The 23,820-nt window shown below is 47.5% G+C and overlaps 1 protein-coding gene across 1 annotated transcript; it reads right to left on the reverse strand.

Moving 5' to 3' along the window:
- Positions 1-70: 70 nt before the first annotated feature.
- Positions 71-23,583, reverse strand: si:dkey-11f4.7 (piezo-type mechanosensitive ion channel component 2). The gene is made up of 55 exons (XM_047040205.1): positions 23,209-23,583; positions 22,393-22,488; positions 20,798-20,899; positions 20,579-20,624; positions 20,310-20,463; positions 18,521-18,737; positions 18,142-18,355; positions 17,787-17,955; positions 17,601-17,696; positions 17,429-17,470; positions 17,115-17,247; positions 16,711-16,862; positions 16,155-16,418; positions 15,959-16,070; positions 15,574-15,755; positions 14,751-14,899; positions 14,432-14,599; positions 14,130-14,171; positions 13,537-13,569; positions 13,305-13,405; positions 12,917-13,089; positions 12,624-12,800; positions 12,380-12,532; positions 11,892-12,092; positions 11,535-11,739; positions 11,271-11,372; positions 10,943-11,108; positions 10,573-10,816; positions 10,305-10,401; positions 10,023-10,182; positions 9,723-9,812; positions 9,493-9,578; positions 9,285-9,362; positions 9,005-9,117; positions 8,763-8,883; positions 8,560-8,634; positions 8,263-8,429; positions 7,793-7,995; positions 7,534-7,680; positions 7,051-7,410; positions 6,447-6,705; positions 6,167-6,355; positions 5,752-5,950; positions 5,322-5,454; positions 5,039-5,186; positions 4,713-4,927; positions 4,196-4,354; positions 3,935-4,082; positions 3,592-3,780; positions 3,391-3,483; positions 3,091-3,260; positions 2,862-2,978; positions 2,641-2,720; positions 1,389-1,608; positions 71-852 (listed from the first exon to the last, which is right to left on the reverse strand). Exons 1-55 carry the CDS (start codon positions 23,270-23,272, stop codon positions 597-599), a joined length of 8,229 nt encoding a protein of 2,742 aa, XP_046896161.1. The 5' UTR covers positions 23,273-23,583; the 3' UTR covers positions 71-596.
- Positions 23,584-23,820: the final 237 nt, after the last annotated feature.

Below are 23,820 nucleotides of genomic sequence, written 5' to 3' on the forward strand. Positions count from 1 at the left end.
TACTGTAGCAATGTATTTATTATTTATTGAATGTTTTGGATAATTTCCCACATACTAGTACTATATTCACACAAATACTTTATTTTGACATCAAATAAGGAATAAGCATCATGTACAGAGAGAATAGTACAGGGCAACATGAGGTTAGATACCAAAAGTATGTCACTGGAAAGGATTTATCTGCACAATGAGTAGGCTTGACATGAGATGGTCACATATTTTTCATATTTCTAAGGGATTATGGCCTGCTGTTGTAAAACATTGTAGAAACAGTCAGTAGTTAAAAATGCATGCATTTTTTGCAATCACAATGTGAACTTGAGATAACTGACAGTGAACAATAAGAAAGTGTTTGATATATTGTCCTCTTTATGATAGCGATGATGTCTGTCTGCCCTCTCAGGAATAGATATTACAAGATGGCAGCTCCATGCTTTTGCTGGATAAAAGTCTCAATATTTGAAATAGTTGGAATTTGCATCGCCCGCCACCAATCAAGATTGGTTTGAGCGATGGCCATCATGGTTTAACCTATATATTCCGGTCAGATGTAGCCTGGTAAAAGCTTCCAAGGGAACCTTCTGGGCCACCCATCTTTAGCTGTCCTTCTTCTCTCTGGTCATCTTGATCATGGTCTCTGGTGAGCGGTAGAGGAAGATAAGCTTCTCAACCATTGTTTCCTCCAGCTCCATCTCACCTGTCTCCCTCACCACAAAGATGTCTGTACAGAGCTTCAGAACACGGTCTACACAAGGCAGTTCCTCAAACATGATAGAGCGTGAAATCCCGTTGAAGAACTCCCGGACAAATTTCCCGATGACCAACACCACTGACATGTACAGACCCACAATGCTGTGGAAGAGAAGGATAGATCAAGGGGTTTTAGGCAAGAAGAGGCTTGGGTGTGGATGTGTGTATATATGTTGTGACAACCAGTGAGTGTGACCGCTGAGACAAATACAATTTACAAGACCTGAGGCAGAAAACAATGCGTTTTAAAATTAAACAAAAAGTGACAACAGAAAACTAGTCTTCCAGGGAGCTTCGATCCACCCTTGTTGGCCACTCACGCCTGTTCGTGAGGCACCCCAAAACTATTTTGTAACTATTATGTTATCTGCCAGGAGTGTTCATGCTGGTGACTGGCTCTCACCCTTTCTCTCTCAGACTCCCTCTGGCTTAAGGCTCTACTCCCTCCTGAGCCCTGTCAGCCATTTTGCTTAGGGAGCAGGAAACAGCTCGACGTTAATGCCCATGACCGGGCTGTAAGGGCCGCTCTTCCTGGTTTGACCCTCTGGGGATGTCACAATTGCGTGTGTGGTATGCGTATACGTGTCGTATGCATGTGCGTGTGTATAGCCTATGTGTGGTATGCGTGTGTGACCTACCCGTGTCCTGCCAGGAAGCCCAAACTGGATGGGCTGACCTTGTTGTTGAACACTCCTATCTCAATGCTGCCACAGCTGCTCTGGACATGGATGGGACCTGGAGCACACTCCTCCACCACCCACCACTGACCCCCCTCACTCCCATTGCTGCGCTGCAGCTTTATGGACAGGGGGCGGAAGAAGGCGAAGGTTTTTATGTCGTCTGGCCGGTCAGAGTGCTCTGGAAGGAACAGATGGAAACAAAGGAGGAACAGAGAAGTATAGAGAGGCAGAGAATGACAAGGTGGGTCAGCAAGGAAAAGACAGAAAGAGGAGTTGTAGAAAGTGGAGAAAAGAAAGAGAGGCAGGTGTGGTGTTTGTGACTAAAGGGCTGTATCGTTCTCTTGCACTATCTGTATTTTTAGGTTAAATTGTAAATTATGGCTACTTATATTTTATTTTTTATTTTTTACTCCCCTTAGTATTAGCTAGACCCCCCTTAGTATTAGCTAGACTTTGCTCCTTTTGTATAGTTAGTCCACATATTTAAGTTTCAATATTCCTATATGTTTAATGTATGCACCTCCCTGCCAAAGTTAATTCCTTGTTTGTGCAAACATTCATGGTGAATAAAATCCCTTCTGATTCTGATTCTGAGACACATACCTGTATGTAAAATGTGTAACTATGTTCAAACCTGAGTAACACTTTGTAAGCCTTTTATGTATTATATACAGTCCATCTAGTTTCAAGTTTTAATTGTCAGGTGCACAGAACAACACAAGGTCAGACTAGGCACTGAAATTCTTGGGACAAGACAATGCAAAGCAACCTGGCATAACATAACATAAGTACTAAGAATATAGATTACATCTATGATAAGCTAAAATAGAATAGAAATAAAATAATAATAAATCTCCTAAATATACAAAATGGTTTGCAATATACAATACAATGTACTAGACCTCTAATACACATAATGACCTATACTAACCTTATAGACTTAACTAAAAGACAAGACCTACATTAACCTAAGACAAGTGGGCAAAGTACGTGCAGTAGTGCAATAATTTACTGAAAGTGTGTTAAGTGACTAATGAGAAATGTATCAATGTAAAGTAACCAGTGAGAAATGTATCAATGTCCATATCAATGTCCATTCAGAAGCCTGCTGACCCTTGGATGGAAACCATTGGAACTTCCATTCTACTGGAACTTCTACAGGAACTTCCATTCCCTGTGTTGGAGTGAGAGTCAGAGTGTTACTACTTACCGACCTGTAGTCTGGACGCCATCTTGGATTCTGGGCCAGAGGGCCCTCGGATGAACTTGGGTAGTAGGTTGTGAATAATCCTGTCAAACGGAACAAGAGAGACTGAACAACAAGGGAAGGTCAAATCTTCTCTACAAAGGTAGTTTGTTTGATGGGGTTTTATTGATAAAGGGCCCCAAAAGCCTCTAAGTCAGCAAGAGCTGGAATTTATGATGACTCACACAGGTTCACTGTGTGTCCCTTTAAGCATCCGGATTAATGCGTCTCTCAGCACTTGGTCCTCATACTTCACAGTGTGTTCTCCCACTGACTCTGCGTGCTCCGACAGAGAGGCATTTCTGGACACAACACACACACACACAGAGACACACACTCACACACAAACGTACAAGCATATTTGAAGCCATACACATAGAAGTCCAGGGGCTGGTGCTAGTGAGCATGCTCCACCTGAGCAGTGTCCAATGGAGGGTGATGTATATGTGGGAGGAGTTGCTGAGCTCCTGGATCATGGCTTCTCTGCTGGCTGGGCTGATGGTCCACAGCAGACTGGCATCACTCTTGAGCTTAGCCGTCACAAGGTCCTCGGCCCCGTAGTTCACTATGAACTGCATCGCTGACTGGGGGAGTGAGAAGGAGGGATGGCCGGGGGGGGGGAGTGAGTGTGAGAAAGAGGCAGAGAGTGGACATGGATGAAGGCAGACAGGTGAATTTCAGGTTTGGGTTCAGGGGGGTGATGGGAAGGCTTACTGGATGAGTGGCATAGCGGTTGGTAAGACGGTTGAAGCCCGCTCCAGAGTATGGAACCAGGTTCTGCTCTTGGGCACTCATGGTGAACAGAGGCTGTGAAGGCAGACACACACACACACACGTCATCACTGGTCAGCAGTCACAGTGGGGGAGAGGGCAGAGACAGATTAAGAGTTCCTATTTTAGTGGGTTACTGCCTACCTCATATCCTGCTATGCCTAGCTGGATGGACACATCAAGAGGCTGATTGATCACCCCTGCCACTGATTTGACCAATGACATGAAGAGAAGAGGGAACCAGATGATGCAAATGAGTGCGAAGATGATGAAGCCTCCCATCCCATACTTCACCACCTTCTTCTTCTTCTGGCCAGGCACGTGGGGGTATTTCTGGAGCAACACATCACTCGTATGATCTCCAGAAACCAGACAGTGTTCGACTTGAGCACTCGATCTTGTGTTGAAGTTGCATTCAAATTCCTCATTGATTCACACAAGCAATTTGTGTAGATCTAGTCTGGGGGGAGCACGTGTGCACACTGACCTTCTCCGACTCCCTCCCGCACCTGAGGATGAAGATGTTGGCGTAGATGTCCTCCACACAGATCCAGCTGGACAGGCTGAGGGTGGTGTCGGTCCAGACCCAGTCCATCACTGCCCGCATCTCAGTCAGGAATGGAACCATCCGGAAGCTGAGTGCGTGGGGAGAGAGGAGGAGGAAGGCAAGGTAACTCATATCATTTGGCTTGTGTCCAGTACTGAGTATTTCTGAGATTCATCCATCTGAGAGGTGAACCGTCCTCACCCCTGGAAAAGGAAGAGGTTGAGGAAGTTGTAGTTCTTGGTGAGGAAGTTTCCCAAGACGCGGTTGGGGTAGCCACACTTGATCTGATAGGCTGACAGGCCAAAGTAGATACACTTTACGAAGTACCAGAGCTGGGCCACTTTGTTCTGGTTGAACCTCCTGAAACATGTAACGGAACCCAGTAACATCAGACATCATAGATCAGACAAGGTTTCTTACACATACACACAGAGAAAATTCCTTGGACATCAACATCAAAATGCACTCTGTGATCCTTGGGATGGATTATGTCAAACATAATTGTACATTGATGCAGGAAAATGCAGGAAATCGCAATTTCTTCCACAGGATGGCCCTGACTTAAACCATATATTTAACTGAAATAAACCAAACTGTAACCTAGCCAGGTCCTAACTTAACCTAACCACGAGTTACCATCCAATAGTCACTGATGTCAAATTCAGTACGTTAACATCTCATTTGGGCAACACAGCTTTTTCAGTTGGAGAACTCCGACCTCTCTGTGACCCCAGGCAAGATGAAGAACATCCAGAAGTGGATTCCAAACACCAGGCCCACTTGAAACACACACTTCCCCATCAGGGTCTTCTTTAGATAGAGGGCCCGGTCCACGATCATGGTGCCAAACTGGATCAGCAGCATGACCAGGAAGGCCTCAGGAACCTGGTCCTCAGACAGAGACTCTGTGATGTCTGCTGATGCACTGTGTTTCTGAGGGGACGACAACACACAGGTAAGGAGAGGAGAGTACAAGGGAGGACAGTATTTTAAAAGGATAGGAGACATGTCTTTTCTCCTCTCTCCAACTCCATAGGTACTAACCCCAAAGGCCCAGTATCCGAATATGATGACGATGAAGTTGACGACATCAATGATGAACATAAGAGTGTAGACGTCACACACTGGGCTGTACTCTGGGTGGATGATGTCATAAAAGAACTGCCTGATGGGAAGGTAGATGTGTAGCGCTCTGTAGAGACAGCAACAACACAGATGAATATCAAACTAACATCCAAGTTAGAGATATAAGGCTGACCCAAAGACCACCCAGTGTCAGATTAGGATTTAAAAAAAAAAGTGATTTTGTTTGAATCTAAGTGCTCACACTTCTATGACTGCAGCCTTGGCCTCCAGAATCCTCTCTCTGATCTGCTGCTTGAGTCTCTCTTTCCTGGTCAGGGGAACCTTAGAGTGGCCTCTCCTCCTCTTGGAGTGGCGATTCTTAACCTGCACGCCTCCTGTGGAATAGTGGCAGTTCGTCGACAGGCAGCCAGGTAAAAGCTGAATTCAATCAGGTAGGAATGCTAAACTAGTCCAAAACACAATGCTAACACAGCAGCATCTCTCCACCACCAACAGACAAACACAACACACAATGCTCAAATAGTCCCCAAAAGTTTCTTAGTTAACTTTGACTTTAGATGATCCACTTCAATGAAGAAATCCACCTGTCAAGGTGTCAGTACTGTATATGTGACCCTTCATAGAGCACCACTAGTGTGATGTATCTGTTAGAACATGCTAGTCCCGTGTACCGTTCTCTGTGGAGCTGTCCCCCTTCCGTCTGCAAAACCATGATGTAGTGGAGGCCTGGAGGGGAAGGAATGGCACCCGTCGCTTCCCTGCCCCCTTCTCTCCTCTCTCTCCTGCCATCTTTTTCTTCTCTGTCTTCTTCTTCAGCTTCTTGAAGAAGTCAGGCATCTCCACTTCTTTGTTGTCCCACAAGCCGTGGCACTGCAGAGGTGACGACAGGACAGGTGAGAGAGTTGAGGCAGTGACATCAACAGCACAGACCTAGGCTTGTCTACTGTCTGGTAGGAGTAGGAGCCAGTTGGTTCACAGCAGGATGTATTCTTTCACATATTCACTGACACACACTTTTATTCAGACGTGTGGGTTGTATCTCTACTATCAGATACGAATACACACACACACACACAGTCAGTAGACCTTAAGGATGGAGCGATGGAAGAAGAGAGCGAGTAGTTGAATCAGGTCGAAAAGGACATATCCGTCTTTCTTCTCCACGCCGACGATGTTGGGCAGGGCGAAGGGACGGTCTGCGTTGATGCCGCGGTAGGCTGAGGTGGCCCAGGGGAAGAAGCCAAACTGGAAGAAATACTTCACCACCACAGTCAGCTGGGAGAGAGGGGAGTCATACAGCATACAGTTCAGAACACATTTAGATGTGCATGCACTATCTGTACAGTACGTGTGTGTGTGTGTGTACCTCTGTGTATATAATAGCAGCCATCCAGAAGCGTTTGGTGGGCCTGGGGACAGACAGCATGGCCCAGAGGAAGATGAGGATGGGGAGGATCAGGGTGAGCATCGAGGCAGACACAACGTGGTTGAGGATGATGACAAAGTAGCACAGCATCTCTGACTGGGACACCATGATGTTGTAGAGGGCCAGTGACAGGCGCAGGTGTCTGGGCAGAGACTGGTAGAACTTATCCGACTCGCCAATCTCATCATTGTCAAACATGCTGCAGGGGAGAAGGGGGCCGAGAGAAATATATGAGATAATTATAATGCGTAAAAAGAAAAATAAATCTTAATTGGCAAAGTTAAATAGCGTGATCGTGCCCACAACACCATTTTATACACATCATTTAATATGAATTCAGTTGAACCTTTTATCCGAAGCGATGTCCAAACAACATCAGCACAGCCATGGATGGACTAATGAACTAATAATAACAGTATCATGCAACAGTATGTTGGTGTTCAGAAAACCAAGGAGTGGTGTGTATTTATTCAAGCCCTGTGGACAGGAATGGTTTCTGGATGAGCTAACACATTTAAAAACTACATATCCCATGATGACCCACTTGTTAAGAAGGAGCTCGCTGGCAGTGAGGTTCCTGGTCTCCTGGCTCAATGGCCTGGGGGAGTCTGGGAGATCCACGCTCAGCCCCTCACGGTCCACGACCTCCAGGAGATCAGCTTTCTCCTCCTCCTCCACCTCCTCCTCCTCCTCCTCCTCCTCCTCCTCCTCCTCCTCCTCCTCCTCCTCCTCCTCCTCCTCCTCCTCCTCCTCTTCTTCTCTCCACTGCTCCTGTCCCTGTGCTCCTTCTCTCCACTCCTCCTCTTGGTCAGCCGTGTCCGCCTCCCCTTGCTTCTGCTCCTCCTGTTCTTCCTCTTTAGACTGGGGCTCTGTCTCTCTGTCCTCCCCCTCAGCATCTTCAAGGCTGTTGTACAGTCATACCCAGACATACAGCCAGGGGTCAAAAGAGACACTTCTTTCTGACAGGAAGGAGAGGGGAGACCTGAGACCAGACATGAAAACAAACATGTACCCCCTGACCCCTGACCTGGGAGGAGGCTCGTCACTCTCCACATTGGCCATCTTGAGAAGCTTGCGTCTGAGCTCGTGGACGGGAGGCTCCAGGAGAGGAGGGTCTTCCAGGTCATCCTGGGTGGGCTGACGAGACATCAGCAGGGTATCATCTGTCATGCAGCTGGGACGAAACACACAAACAGGCCACCCCCCCGCACACACATCATTTAGTTCCAAAAACTAAAATTGGTATATTTTTTTGTATGTTGGTATGGTAATGTATAACAGCCGACCTGGAAATACTGCTGCCCCAGGACAGCTTGGAATGGGCGTGCCTCAGCTTGACGTAGCCCCGGGGGGAGGAGGGGAGGGGCGGGGGCGAGGAGGCGGGGGTCAGAGGTACCTCATCCTCGTCATCCAGCGAGGCCAGCGTGCTCTGTCTGGACCTCCAGTTGTCATAGAAACGCTTCACGCTGTCCTGAGACACTTCCTTACCCTGGGGGCAGAGGGAGGGGGGAGAGTAGATATTTGAATAGATGTGTAACAATCTTAGCAATTTTAGCTCATATTTATCCAGAGTTATGCATAAGTCTGGCTCTGGAGGACAGGACAGGACTTGGCACTGTGTAACAATCTTAGCAATTTTAGCTCATATTTATCCAGAGTTATGCATAAGTCTGGCTCTGGAGGACAGGACTTGAAGAAACTCTCAGAGGTGTGGTCATGTGGTCTAGCTGTGCTGCTGCCTGTGGAGAGGTCCTACCTTCTTTTGCTGCTCGTTCAGCAGGGCCCTCTCAAAGCGCAGCACCTTAGAAATGGCCAGGTTGTTTTTGCAAAAGGAGTTCAGGCCCTCTGTGAGGTCATCAATCAGCGACAGGAGGACGACCCATCCGAATCTGAGAGTGTCCAGACAGCGCTGGAGAATATTCTCTGTGGGAGGAGCAACATCTCTTAAAAGATCAGTTCAGATGAGGTCATTCTAAAGCAGGTGATGTCATCCTAAATGAGCCAACAGCGGATAAAACAGCCATACTGTACTACAGCAGAAAATAGCATAGACCTTTCTCCTCATCGCCATCTTCATTCGGACAGCTTTCTTCCAACTCATCCTCGCTGGAGTCTGCTCTGTCGATACCTGGGAGAGTACACACACACAGACACACAAGCACACATACACAAAGTACAGAAGTACAGAAGTACTGTTACAGAAGAACACATACCTCAGCAGCTATGGTACTGTGCTCTGCGGTTCCTCACTTTTACCCTGCTGTCTCTGGAGCTCTCTCTTTGCTCTCCTCTTCTCCTCCTTTTTCATCTTCTTCTCCTCCTTCTTATGTCCTTTCAGTGCTGCCTTGGAGCTGGTTACCCAGGCATCATAGGCAAGCTGAGGACCACACACACACACACACAGCCTGCAGGTTTATATTTATCTCAGAAATATTTATGCCCATCATCAGTGTTTATAGGGTAACTTTCATACAACATGGCGGATCAGCAGGTTTCACCTGAAAGGCAGTTTTCTTCTTAGGTGGTGCATCTTCCTCTTTGCTCTCTTGAACCTCCTCCTCCTCTTCTTCACTGTCACTCTCAAACAGGTGATATCCACAAGAGTCCCCCACTGGAGGACCCAGGAAAATAATCTTTTAGTAGTACTCAATGGTAATTGTATTTTCTACAATGCACTCGACCACTGTGATCACTAATCACTGGATGAGGGTGAAGATGCCTCAGCCCTGCCTCTGTGCCTCTGAACGTACAGTCCTGTTCTGACAGAGCAGCACTCACCTGTGGGCTGGGAGACCCATGGCTTCCACCATTGACCCTGGTCTCCCTGTCCTCCACTCTCTCTTCCCACACTCCCATCTGGAAAACACAGTCCCTCCTTCACTCCTTCATCCATGGCTACATCCATGTGGTCATTCGTTCAGTGAAAACGGCACTGAGAAACGGCACTGAGAACTTAATTCAATAATCATGTGATTCTGGATTTTACCATGTGTGTCCTGGACTGCAGGGGGTGCTGTTGTTCCGGAAGGTCCTGCAGGATGACTCGTTTGCTTGGACTTGATCTTCTCCATCCTAGAGAGAGAAGAGATCACCAAAGTACACATACAGTACAATGTCTCCTGTTTAGTAAAGCCTTACAGTTCTAGCCTGTCCTGCTTCAACTTGATTGGGGAGTGAAGGCATCTGTGAGATCTAGAGATGTGATCCGTTTCTTACTGTTTCTTCAGCGTCTCCACAGATTTCTTCTCCATCTCCAACCTGGCAGCCACCAGCTTCTTCACCTTGGCCTCAAACAGCTCAGCTCCCCTGGAAACCACAGAGAGGGACTGAACCCTTAAATGCTAACCCCATCGACCCTGCTGGTCAGTTGGCCTCAGAGAGGCGAACTTAAAGCCAAACTTACAGATAGACATCATGAGTGACACAGCGCCATCCGAGGACTACTAAGAAAAAAAGACCGGCTGTGTTTGGAATGCGTTTGGGAAATTTAGAAACCAGCTAAATCTGGAGACTGACCTGGCGGCTAGGATCTTGGAGGCCCGGAGGTCTGACACCACGTACAGGAAGTAGTAGCTGAGGAAGACTCGTCTCTGCACTAGGAGGACGGTGAAGCAGATGGCGTCCCACACGATGCCAGCCTCGCCCTCCGGCAGCTCACATTTGTCATCCGGGGCCGCTTCATCGCACAGGGGAATGAACACATACATCCAGAGATGAGACTACTCACACAGTACAGTACATACACGAAGGTATACACTGAAACAAAAGGGTTGCTGTTTATTTAAGAGATGCTCTTACGGATATCGTAGCCCTTAATGGTGCAGACCATGCTGAAGGCCTGGATGAGCCAGCAACCATTTTTCAGCAGGCTGTCCAGGTACGCACAGGAGCCAAGCTGTGATGCACACGCACATTAGCAGCACTATAAAGAGGTGTATTAACAATAGCCTGTCTTTCCATAAGTGCATGGGATGCCCATGACGTAAAGGAAACTCCTTCATCACAACAGCACTCTGGCTCCATAATCAACATCTGAGTCAACTGCCAGAGAGAAGAGCAGACTTACAGACAACAGGTTCTTCATGGCGATGACGAAGCAGGTGTAGCCAATCAGCCAGTCCCACAGACGCAGGATGTAGCGCACTGGCTTCATGAGCAGGCTGCCCCCAAACAACATGAAGTAGAAGCAGGCCACCAGGTAGCCCAGGCAGAAGAGGTTGATGCGTGTTGTGCCCGTGATGAAGATAAGACACAACACCAGCCAGAAGAAGTAGCTGAACGCAAACACCTTCACCATGTCCAAGTAGGACCTGGAGGGAGTGGACACGCAGGGGAAAAAGCAATGTTTTTATTATGTGTGTTTCTGTGTTTGTGTGTATGAGTGTGGTTGTGTGTGTCTGTGTACGTGTGTGAGTGTTTGTGTGTGTGTCCCAGACCTGCAGTGGAGGAAGTTGTTAACAGGGATATACTGGTTGAGGGAGCAGGGGTCCAGGCTGCGGCTGATCTCAACGTTCTCCCCGGCCAGGAGACGCACGGCCGCACGGTTCTCCTCCTGAAACACGTGCAACTGCAGCGCCGCACACAGCAACAGGAAGTGGTCATCTGCAAACAAAACACAACTTCCACAAATGGCAGTCCTGCTTTCTTCCATGTAACAAGAAAAGACCAAATAATGGCAGACAATTGATCATCCTATAACAGATTTCAAATCTGTCGGTTCTGATATTTTTGTGTCACTGTACATGGTGAGGCAGACTGACTCACATAGGATGAAGGAAGGGTTGGGCCTCATGGCAAAGTCTGGCATGTAGAACCACTTGATGATGTTGGAGGTCAGGGTCTGGCTGGAGGTCCTCCAGGGGTAGTCTGACAGAGAGGAGGAGGGGAGGAAAGGGGGGAGGGCACAAGAACACAACACAGCTCAGTTACTGTATTGGGTGGACACGCCTTTAAAAGTCAGCTTAAGGTATTTCTCTTTACTCCATTCCTCAGAGTGACTGCCATTGAGTCACTGAGGCATTGTGTTACCGAGGCAGAAGGCAGGGGGCAGTCCGATGCAGAGCAGGTACTGGAGGATCATCAGGCCTGTTGTGAAGTAACAGTACTTGAGCCAAACCTCCCCAATGGCCTTTCTACGACGCCGGGACAGGACAGCCAATAGCGCGCAGGAGTGTAGCAGTGCGTAGAAATCCATACGCTGGCCAATCACATTCACTGCCACGATTAAGCACACCTGGGAAAAAGTGGTAAGTCCACATGTTATAGGCTGGAGGAACTGTCAGTCACATGTTGGCAAATATAGTCTTATGCAAACTTGCTGTTGGCATGGTCCCATATAAGTCTGTCAAGTCTGATTATGAAATTCAGATTTTAATCCTGAGGTACCTCCAGTCCAAACTTGTAGTAGGCGTAGTTGACCATGTACTTGAGGCAGGGTAGGATGCCTTGGTCCAGGTGTTGCCGGGTGATTCCTTGGAAGATGATGCTGAACGGAGGGGTCTTCAGGTCGTTATGGAGACGGTAGTAGAGCTGGTGACGGTGCACGGTCACCTCAAACAGAAGCACGCCCAGAACCATCAGGTGGTTCTGAGAAGGCATAGAACACGGAACCCTTAGAACTTTCAGAAACTTTTGGGAGAGTCACAGAACGATCAACAATATTACAGGTTAAATATCTAGAAAGCTCCTCCACACACACACACACGCACACACACACAAAAGAAACACCAAACCCCAAAATAATTTGAAGAATCCTTGTATCTAGTGAAATCATAATTGGGGCAAATATGTTATTTTTGTGGTATGTGTTCCTTAGTTCCTTAGTTAGATCTGCAGGTGTGTGAGTTTTCCCGAGGCAGGAGAGGAGGTCCTACCCGCAGGCAGGGGAGGATCCGCTCCTCACACTTCCTCAGCTCTCCACACCACACGGCTGGATCCACAGGTTCCACGTATAAAACTGACCTCTTCAGCAGCTCAGCCATGTTCCCTTCCAGAACCGGATCTGTTCCATTGACTGATAACAAATGCTGCAACACAGACACATATTACAGTACACACCACACATAGACATTTCTAGACAGTGTTTGGTTAAGGTCTGTCAGCAGGCGCTGGACTCACGTCGGTGCAGTTGGAGGAGTACTCAAGAGGCTTGATGACTTTGAGCTGATACATCATCTTACACACCACCATGATGCAGGCCCACACACAGGATACACTGGAGGCAAGGGGCCGGAGGTGGGGCATGGGCAGGGCCAGAGTCCACAGCACCAGGAACAGGAAGTTCATCAGGGACACCTGGAGCACACAGGCACACTTTTAGTAGCAGCGGATATGCACCTTGTAAAACGAGCAGTTATAGAAGGATGGTGTCTACTTGAAGGCACATCACACACACACACACACGCTCGGACCTCTTGCAAGGATACCCAGATGATAACAGTGGAGACAATCTTGAGGCTGTGGAGCTCTAGGATTCTCCAGCCTATCTCCTGGGCCCTTTGGAGGCCTAGCAGGCCTTGCAGCAACAACAGGCTGGCTTGGTCTACAATCCGCGTCCACTTGCCCAATGGTTCCCCTGGGCTGCCTGAGACAAACAGGCACACAAATGTACACAAAACAACGACACCGAGGGACAAATGAGGCTCAAAACCCCTAAGCTAGTCTGCTAAGCTTAAGCCTGAGATTTCATGTGGTATTTCACCGAGGTAAAAGCCTCCTGGTTCCTGTTTGGGTTCAGAAACCAATTGAATATGCTGGTACTGGTGGATGACACCAGTGTACCAGTAACTTGCCAGATACCTTTCTCTTCCTGCTGTGCATCTTTCCCTTCAGAGGATGTGGACAGTCCAATACTGTCCAGGGTCTCCTGGCTCTCCCCACTCAGCTGCTCCTTCACCAGTCTGCCAGTAGAAACAGAGTAGAAAACACCACAGTCAGACTCTGCATTTTTGGGTTCACCACACTAATTGCAGTGCTGGGATGTAATTACTGATGATTAATAAATTCATAATCCAAGATAAGGATCTGTTACCTTTGCTGGAGCTTCTCAATGTTTTCTTTGATCCTGAGGAGATAAGGATTCATTTTAGAATCTGAAGTCTACTAGGCCTTTTACTAGACAAGTATATCCCATCAACAATTTCAGGCAGAGCATTATGTTAACGCGATGTGATTAATGTGCTTGGTTGGATGAGGAAAAATCAAAACAAACGTGTATCTCTCTCTATTCTCATAATGGCACCTCTATGTACTCATCACAATGTGAGAATATCTTTCCCTTGCCTCCAGTTATTGATTCTGCTCAGCTAAGTCTTCTCGGAGTGAGCCAGCTGTGTGTGTAAAGCAGCGAGGTGTGCAGCCAGTAGGGATGCAGCACACTCTTTTGGAGCAGTTTCCAAAAGGGCTTCCTTGGTTGTACCTACAGGAGAAACCTTCTGGAAAAACCTTCTCTGGTCCTTTTACAACATTCGTTCTTTAACGTCCTTAAATTCTCGCATAGGAACCACCAAAGACATTTCTAGAAAGCACCTAGTTGACCTTCCTGGTGCAAATGAGTGTACTTCACCATAAAAAATGATCAGCAGTGCATCATGCCAGATAGGGAAACAGTGGGCTGGCTCTTACGTGTCAGAGATCACACTGACTGAGTCCCTCAGCTCCTTCTCTCTGGGTGCGGGAACACATAAACACAACAACCACACACACTGTTAGGCTGAGTTACCATCCATCCACCACAAAGCAATCTGCTGTTTGCTGCAGAGCAGTGGGACTTTTCAAGGCTGGTAACTGCAACCCTACAGGCCATGTTCTGTATGGAAAACACAACCATGGAGATGATATGAACGAATCATGAAATAGGATCAGTTTCCATCCTCCCAACTAAAGTGAAGACCGGCTACAGGTTGGTGGTAGCATTTCTGGCTGACCTGTCTGCTCCCTGGCGGACAGGGACGTTGTCAAGGTCCGTGAGCTCCAGGAAGTCGTTGTTGAAGTAGTGCAGCTGCAGGATGCAGGCCAGCAGGAAGGTGGCGGGGAGCAGGATCTTGGCAAACAGCTCCACCGTGTCGTACTGCTCCAGACCCAGGTCACGCAGGCTGCAGCGCGACGGCAGACACACACACACACACGCGCGGAGGAAAGGCTCAGTAGACAGAGACATACCGTGACAGAGATGGTTTTGATTTGTCCCAGCCATGCCATTTCAAGGCCTGTTCAGATTTGACCTTTGACCCACGTGAGCCTCACCCCTCCTCTGACATGCCCATGATCTGCCTGAAGAGGCCTGAGACACTCCTGAACTGATACATGTAGATGGCGATGAGCACTAGCATGGAGTAGCCCACCACCACCGCCCAGAAGTACTTCAGCACCCGGCGCCACACATCGTAACGAACCTGATGGAGGGATAGAGGTTAGAGGGTGGAGAAGATGAGGGAGAGGATGAGAGTCAGCAACAGGCAGAAGGAAAGGGGATGACTCGACTGGGTCGTGTTTCAGATGTCAACTCAGGTAAAAAGGCTGCTGTTCAAAATTCTTGACCTACAGTATAAGCTAATGCTGATTATGAAGCACTCCCATGGCCTTCTTAAGTGGAGGACAACAAGTGGGGACGCAGGAATAGCACAGAAACAAAGGTTTATGTGGGTGTTCAGTCTCTGTGTGAGGCTGGGCCAGGCCATTAGGCAGCTCTTAGTGGCCACTTTACCAGGTCAGCAGAAACACTAGAAGGGCAGAAACAGGGAAAACAGCAGCAGAAATGTTTGTGTCTGTGTTTATGAATCAGAATCAATACTCATAACAGCCAGCGTATTGATGAGGGACTTCTGAGAGGTGCAGGAAGAGGGGGGAGGGAAGGGGGAAGTGAGGTGGCAGGAAGAGAGGGTGAGGAAAGGGGGGAGACGGGTGAACGTGGCACAACTTGATTCCTTCCACTCACTCCAGGTTTGTAAACAACTTGTTAAGCGCTGCTTTGTTTTTAGGTAGATACCCTGAATGCATCTCTAGTTTCTTAGATGAAAGGTAGGGACAAGCACACCCACACGCACACAAACACAGAGGACTTTACCACCTGGTAGAGTATGATGCAGAAGAGGAAGAGGACGATATAGAGGATCTTGTAGACCATCACCTTCCCCGAGAAGCTGACCACGAAGAACATGGAGCAGCAAAACAGGATCCAGTACTTCACCAGGAAGCCCCTCAGCTCCTTGCCCAGCAGAGAGGCCAAGGGGGAGGGTTCTGGTTCCTCCGCTGAGGGGGGGTTGGGGGGTGGGGAGAGAGGGGTGAGGAAAGGTGGGCAGGGGGTGGTGGGAGGGGGGTGACGGTAATGAAGAAGAAGGTGAAAAACATGGGAAAAGGGAGAGGATATGTTATAACGATACGTTATTGCTGCTTGGAGATGGAATGATGAACGGATCCTTTCCAGAAGGGAAGTGGAAAAGGAGGTGAAGTACGTGGCAGAACTTTGACTTCATCCAGAGTCTCCATCTCCTGCTGGCTCTGCTCCTCCTTTCGCTCCCGCAGTTGCTGACGGAACAGCAGCCAGAAACTGAAGGCATAGCACACCTGGAGACACAGGGAGCCGTCAGCAAACAGCACAGAGAAGCAGAACAACAACATCCTCCGGCTCGACCCTGTGACCTCCCTGACCTTGGCTCCCAGGTGGGCGCAGGGTGCAGAGGAGCTGCTGAGGTCAAAGTCCACCACCATGGCGGGGTGCAGGTGGGGGTAGAGCTCATCCCTGCTCAGTCTCAGCCCGCTGAGCCAGGCCGCGCCCACCAGCACTGTGCCGTACACCGCCAGGAAGGGTGCGCTCAGCATGGCGTAGCGCCGGCGGTCACGCATCATCCAGATGGCGCAGGACCATACCAGCAGGGCAAAGGTCAACCAGCTGTTGTAGGTGATGCTCCACACCTGGGAAACAGGGACGCAGAGTCCAAGGTCAGTAGCATAAAGACCCTAAAAAGAGGGTCTTTATGCTTGAGTTTGAAAGGATTCAAACCCACCCCTCCCTTCAAAGCCACTCCTATTTTATTTCAGCAAATATAACAAAAAGTGCTTCTCCCTGTAAGCCTACGTATTGTACTGTAAACAGAAATGTATGAAACCCATATTACATACTGAAGAATACATCATAGCTCTCAACCCACATGGTAACTCTAAGAGTCTGATCCATATTGTAAACATGCAGAGTGAGGCTGGGTACCATCATGATGATGAGGGCGCTAACGTAGCTGTGTTTCATGACCAGCAGACCAAATACAACCAGACCACTGGGGGCCGGCGTGGGGGGAGGAGTCTCCACACCACTTCCTAATAACTCAGTCTTCTCTTTCTCCTCTGCTTCTGTGTCTAACTCTGAGGAAGGGAGTGGATAGAAGAGGGGAGGAGAGGGAACAAGAGAGGAGTGGGGAGGGGAGGGAATAAAAGCAAATGAAAGGAAATGAGAGGAGATTGCATGGTAACTATACAATACCTTTCAAACAACTCAGAACTATCCATCACTAAATCATTTTTGTCTTTGTTCCTTTGGGGGCACCACATTACCTACACCACTGGCTACTAAACTAAAGCCTAACTCCATGGAGACATAGAGAAGACAGCTGGTACCTTCTGACAGTGAGTCTGCTCCTTCATACTGGGGAGGAGGGTAGCAGTTGGTGTAGCCGCCCTCACCCAGCCGTGAGCCCAGCTGGTGGCTGCGCAAGTCATGCCAGGAAGTCCCCCCCATTAGCACCATGGGCTGGGGAGCGGGAATACACACCACACCGTCAACACAAGCCCTCATTAAAACAGTACAGATAAATTATCACTGAGGAAAATCAAATTAGAATAAAAGTCGTAAAGACAAAAAAGGTAAATTGAACTGAGGTTTGTTAAACAATCCATTCTTTGGTTTCCTTCTCAAGAATCATCATGGCTACCTCGTCTGGTAGGTAGGTCTCTTCGTCTGTGCTGGTTAGAAGCTGTGAATGACAGTGACAAACAAAGAATAAACACAGGATGTATGCTCAAACTCAAATATCAGAACAGAGATTTTGTTGGAAATGTTAATACAGCAGGAACATGTTCAAATGTTCTCGAGTGGTTCCTCACCTCGTTCCTGTCTCCAGGGATATACAGGATCTTACAGAAGCTTGGAGGCTCCTGCTCAGGGCTCTCCACTGGAGTCTCCGGCTTCTCCTCTGTCACCTACCAGCCACACAGCCAATGCTGAAAACCCACACAAAGCCCCCTGACACGCACACAAATGCACACACACCAAGCGGTGGGTTGTGGTACCTGTTCCTCGCTGAGATGGACCCACTTGTGCAGCAAGGCCACCAGGGTGTAGTACAGCAGCAGCAGAGCCAGTGGGTTGGTGAACACAGGCCAGCTAGCGTCAGCGTGCAAGCCCAGGCTGTAGGGCTCTGACTGGTTGGTGTGGATGAACGCTGTCATGCCAAACAACCTGGGGAGTGTGTGTGTGTGTGTGTGGGGGGGGGGGGGGGTGTGGATGGAAGAGAGAGAGAGGTCAAAGAGGCTCAAGGGAGGGGTTAGGAGTAGCGGGTCGTTGGTGGGTTTTCGAAGTAGCAGCACACCAAACTTGACAGTATCCTCTCAGATACCCTCCCCTGCCCAGCCCCGTGGGGTCTACCTGGCGTAGACGTCGTGGGGGGGCACAAGATGCTGGGCCAGGGGCAGCTGGTAGAGGTAGAGGGCCAGAAGGTGCCCAGCGCTGAAGATGGCCATGAACACACACAGGGTGCTGAAGACTAGCAGGTTGATGGAGCGCCCAAACACCCACCACCACACTAGGCCCAAGAATGTCCCGAAATACACCCCAGACGTCAGGGAGGGTAGGGCGATGCCTGCAGGGAAGGAAGAGTAGATATGGTATGTATGAGTGTGGTGGAGTAGGGTTCTGTAGCATGGGCGTTATGAGTTCTGTAGTATGGGGGTATAGGGTTCTCTAATATGGTAGTAGAGGGTTTTCTAGAATGGGAGTAGAGGGTTCTGTAGTATGGGGGTCCTACCAGCCAGGCCCAGTAGTATGGTGACCACCACCTTCCCTGCAGTGTTCATGATGGTGGACAGGACGAGTCGGACCCCTGCAGCAAACACCAACAGCTTTGTGATAAACTGTGGCGGGGATGACTGGACCGGTGTGCTCTCATCTGAGGTGTCACAGGATGAGCCGTCTGTGATGTCACTTCCTCCCTCAGACTCTGTATCCGACACTTCTTCTTCCTGCTGTGGTCACACGGACATTGGGTTGAATTTCTCCCTCGCTATCTCTCTTTAGCTAATTTCTTATCTTTCACTCTCACCCTCTCTCTCTCCACCTCTCCTGTCCATTGGCCTCATGTATAAAAGAGCAGCTTTCATACCAGAATAAAAGCGCAGCTTTAATACCAGAAGATGGCGTATGGCCAAAACTTGAAAAGTACCTATGCATAGAAATTATCACATGTATAAAACCGGTCGTACGCCAGGTCCTGCGCACCTTTCTTTATAAATCACAATCAACGTGAGTTTGACCACACGTGAACGAGCCACTGACCCCGCCTTGCCTCCTCCCATAAATGAATATGCAAATAGCCTATAAATGAGCTCCTGAGGTAATTTCTTTGTCTGAATCTGAATTTTTTGTCAAAAGAAAGTCGGCGGAGTGTAAAACTATTTACGCCCTTTCTTGTTTTTTACCTGTAGCACTTTGAGATTTAGCTAAATGTAAAGTGCATTACAAATAAAATCATCATTATTATTATTATGGGCCAAATGCTGTGGGTTTGGGGAACCGGACCATGGCAGATATTAAGAAGAAATGGTCCGATGTAAAACTTGAAATTAAGAAACGAGTGGTGGCGCATCGTAACAGCATGGCAGCTAGGGTTAGCGTGACATAAATTCCCTGAGTGATTTTGTAGTTCGTTTCACACCCTCAAGTTTAACAGAAGTTAGTGGTGGCAAATTAAACAGTAGGCTATATAACATATCCCATTTTGGGTTTTGGCATTTTGATGTGATCATCCACATTAATGATCAAACTTTTATTGTTATGTTTTTTGAATAGTCAACGTCATAGACCTATGACAATAACTGTAGTGGAAACTTTATTTTACATTGTTTGTTGAGTTTCGGCACTTTTCAGTAAGAATTCGCCATGTTACAGAGCCAGACAAGACTTTGCGGATGGTCCGCACATTTTCACGTGTGCTCAAAAGTTTCCGTGACGGCCCGCACATTCTCAAGTACATTTTTTAAACATCACACCGTGTGCATGAAAAAAAGCGTACGCTTTTTGTGCGTACGCAACGTTTATACATTTTTTGTAGGTCCAATCAGCGAACAGAGGGAGTGGCTGAGAACGATGACGTTAATGTTGTGCACTAGTTTGAGTAGTTCAGTAATGGCGGCGGAGAAAGATGCGAGCGAAGCTATTCTGCGGTTGTGGCAACGCTGCCGAATATCCATAGGTTAAAGCCGGAGCAAGAACATTCCTTGCAGAGTTTTGTTGGTGGCCATGATGTTGTGGCCCTCCTCCCCACAGGGTTTGGGAAAAGTTTGATTTTCCAACTACGGCAGCTAGCTCCATTACAGTAGTGGTGAAGGAGTTGGCTAAGGAGAACGCTTGCGATTGGTTATGGCAAATCAGAGTGGCTCTGGGCAGATCCAATAGTCTTAAACTAACGTAAACTTCGTAAACTTCAACAGAGGACTCGCCTTCAAGGAAGTTAACGTTTGTCAATGGAGCGATCCCAGACCCTCTGTACAAATGAAATGTACGAGGGTCTGGTTAGGATCAGGCTACCAGGTGCCTACCTCAGAGGAGGTGATGCCGTTGTCATGGAAACTGATCTGGGGAGCGGGGCGCAGCAGCTTCTTGCAGAGGCGGAGCAGAAAGAGTCCAGACAGGAAGAGCCCCAGGTCTGGAGCCAGGAGACGCACAATGTTACCTGGATCCACCACACTGAACCTGGACACACACCCACACACACACATACACACACACACACACACAGCAAGTTTAGACTAATGCTGGTGATATCACAGACTTTTACAATTATTTTAGAACAAAGAAGTGGTCCTACCGTACAATGCCCAGATGGTAGAAAACATTCTCTGTATATTCTGTGGCTGTTGAACAAACACAGCATGGTCTCACTTTACTTGTGACATGTACCTGTCACAAACTAGTTCATTACTGTATTACAGTATACATCTCAAAGTCTGAAGTGAGAAAAGAGGGTTGGTTTTGGATTGCAGCTGAACATGCTTTAGTTAGTGAAGGAAGTGGGGATGGGTCTTACAGTTTAGGGGAACGTAGGCAAAGGTGATCTGCATGAAACACTGCAGAGCTAGGAAGGTCACACTGGTGGAACAAATCAACACCAGGAACCTGCCTGTCCTCCCTTCATACAGCACAGAGAGAAGGAGGAAAGAAGGTAGAGGAGAGGAAAAGAAGAGAGGAGAAGAGAAGAGGAGGGGAGGGGAAGAAGAGCAGATGGAAGGTTTCATTGTTGATGATGAGATCAAATGCAGCCATGTAGTCCAGGCTCACAATGTATTCAGTTGGCTACAAGTACCCTGTCTACTTACATAGTGTACTGTCTAAAGTAGCCTACTGAATACATATATTACTCTATATTTCTGACACTAGTCTGGGGCACACAGGCCTGGTATACAGACTATGTAGGGAGACTCAGACCGAGACAGAGAGAGTACAGGCGTCGCTACGCTATAGACATCACTATCTATAACCATTAAAATGGATGGAATGGAGCAGAAATTAGCTATAAATCATAACAGCATAATTAAAACCTGCTAGCATGGTTGCCCCGTAGAAGATTGTGGAGGCAGATAGATACATTTGTGGAGACAGTACTGCAGGATACTGTGATTAGGAAGACAGGGAAAACTAATTAGAATACTGACATCCAGAAGAGAGGTGTTCGTCATTTAAGTATAAAGTACACAATCTTCATTTGGGATCTTGACATTGCCGAAGCCAACCCCATGGTGTAATCATACTTAACTGGAAAATTGAAGATGTGGCCTCAATTAAAAAGTTATTACGAAGTGGAAATAAGAATTCTATGTTATCTGGCTACAGATGAAACCACACCTGCTTTTGAGTAAATAAATAGGGTTGAAGCATACTTTAAAAAAGAAATGTAATTGTACATACTCATATTATCTATACATATTACGTATAAACATCTTCCATTCCATCCATCTACAGACTAAGTCTAATCCTCTGTGTTGGACCATTACACACAAGTCAAAACAACTACAGTTACAGTAGGTGCTGAGCCAGCAAATGTGTTTCCGATGTGTTTTTTTTAACTAAAAGCTTTGTTTCATTTAAACCTTTCCCCCTCCATCAGGTCTAATATGATCTGTTTAATCCCCTCACCACTCTCCCCTCAGAGTGATGTCATGTCAGCATGGTAGCACAGTCTCGAAGCATCTGGAGTCATCTAAGAATCCAGAAGTTTCTTCGAGACTCAAACAGGCCTGCATGCAAGAAAAGCGCCCACAAATGCTGACACCACTACTTTTAATGTAATTAGTATTACCAGGTTATACATAATTGATAAGTGCTAACGGTCGTTTCCTCTTTACTCACAACTCAGAATGATACATTAATTCATCAGCGTGTATCGTCAATCAATGCCTATCTTTCTCTCTCTCTCTCTCTCTCTCTCTCTCTCTCTCTCTCTCTCTCTCTCTCTCTCTCTCTCTCCCTCACACACACACACACACACACACACATACAGAAACACACAAACAGGTATTGTGGACTTGCTGTGGCACATTACAAGACCATACTTACTGCTTCCACTATGTAAACACATACACACACACACAGACATGCCAGCTAGGTGATTCTAAGATGTGTTACCTTTCATGGAGGTGAGGGTGGGGTTGGGGAGTAAGGGCAGGGTGAGCAGGAACAAGAAATACACCACTGACAGACCATTGTAGCGAAAAGATGTTGCTGAGATAGAAAGAAAAAAGGCACGTCACGCACTCCACGAACACACACAAATATGCACACAAAAAAAACCTTCGCTCAATCAACAGACTGGAAAGATAGGTCAGATATCATTGCAAAGAGGCTTCCCATGAAAAGATCAAAGGTCAGTTAGGTCACTGATATAAAACACTTTAGCTACAGCTAATCCGATCGATCACATTCGTACACAGATCGCAGAATTGCTCGACTGTGTTTTATTTTGCATGTGTAATGTCAAACTTTAAAGACAAACTCATTACTAAATATGTTTACGTATAGTGATATTATGATTAGTATCAGAGTTATTTATTACACGTATTTAATATTTCCCTATAGAAAAGAAGAGTCATCAAGAACAGTTCACAGAATACACACCAGTACATCGCTACACACTGACCCCGTTTCCTATGGTAAAATCATTGCACAGTGGCCGTTTGGGCGAACAAGAATAAACGGATGAATGTATCAAAACAACACAATTAATGCATTTGTTAGACATGTTTTTGTCCTACAATAGTTTAAATCTTTCAGTTAATTAGACAGTTTTTGGAAAGACTTGGAACCTCACCACTGTACTCTAATACAACCAACAGCATCACATGTGTAGTTAATAAACTGTCTCCTATTTTCCGGTATCATGCTGTATTCCCAAAGCTTACAAAGGGATAACAGGACAAACGTGAGTTCAGCCAGCCCACTCACCTGCTAGCAGGAGGAGAGGAAACATCAGGTTGTACAGCATCCCCACCACCAGGTCCCCTGCCATGGCTGCACAGAGACACTCACGCTCTCTCTTCCTCTCTCTGCTGTTTGGGTCTGCAGTGGACTCTCACCACCTCACACATCGCCCTGGGGGAAGCTCCCCCTTTCTCTCTCTCTCTCTTGGTCTCCCCCTGTCAGACACTCACAAAGTCGCTCCACCTAGTCTCTTTCCTAGTCTCCCTGCCAGTCAGAGGAGTTTGGTTATCCCCCAATGTTCTCTTCTTCTTGTCTTTGACCCAGTCTCTCCCTAAGTCACATAACCAGAGCCAGCCCTGGTTTCCGCAACTTCAGTACCCCCAGCCTCTGCCTGGGGTGCTCCCAGTCCCTCTCAGCAGCTGCTGACACCACAGACAAGGTAGCAACAAGACAGGATCAATAGATCTGAGGACCAAGAGACGAAAACTACACAACAACAGCATGGACCGTAGTGTGTAGATCAGATACAGGTGAAGCAAAGTTAGAGGAGAAGTTTTAATACATGGGATGATGTTTTGCTCGCTCGCTTCTGCCTCCTCTATTCATTTCATGCTTTCTACCCATCGGTCCTTGTCT

Source organism: Hypomesus transpacificus, chromosome 18 (assembly GCF_021917145.1).
Source record: "Hypomesus transpacificus isolate Combined female chromosome 18, fHypTra1, whole genome shotgun sequence".
NCBI lineage: Eukaryota > Metazoa > Chordata > Actinopteri > Osmeriformes > Osmeridae > Hypomesus > Hypomesus transpacificus.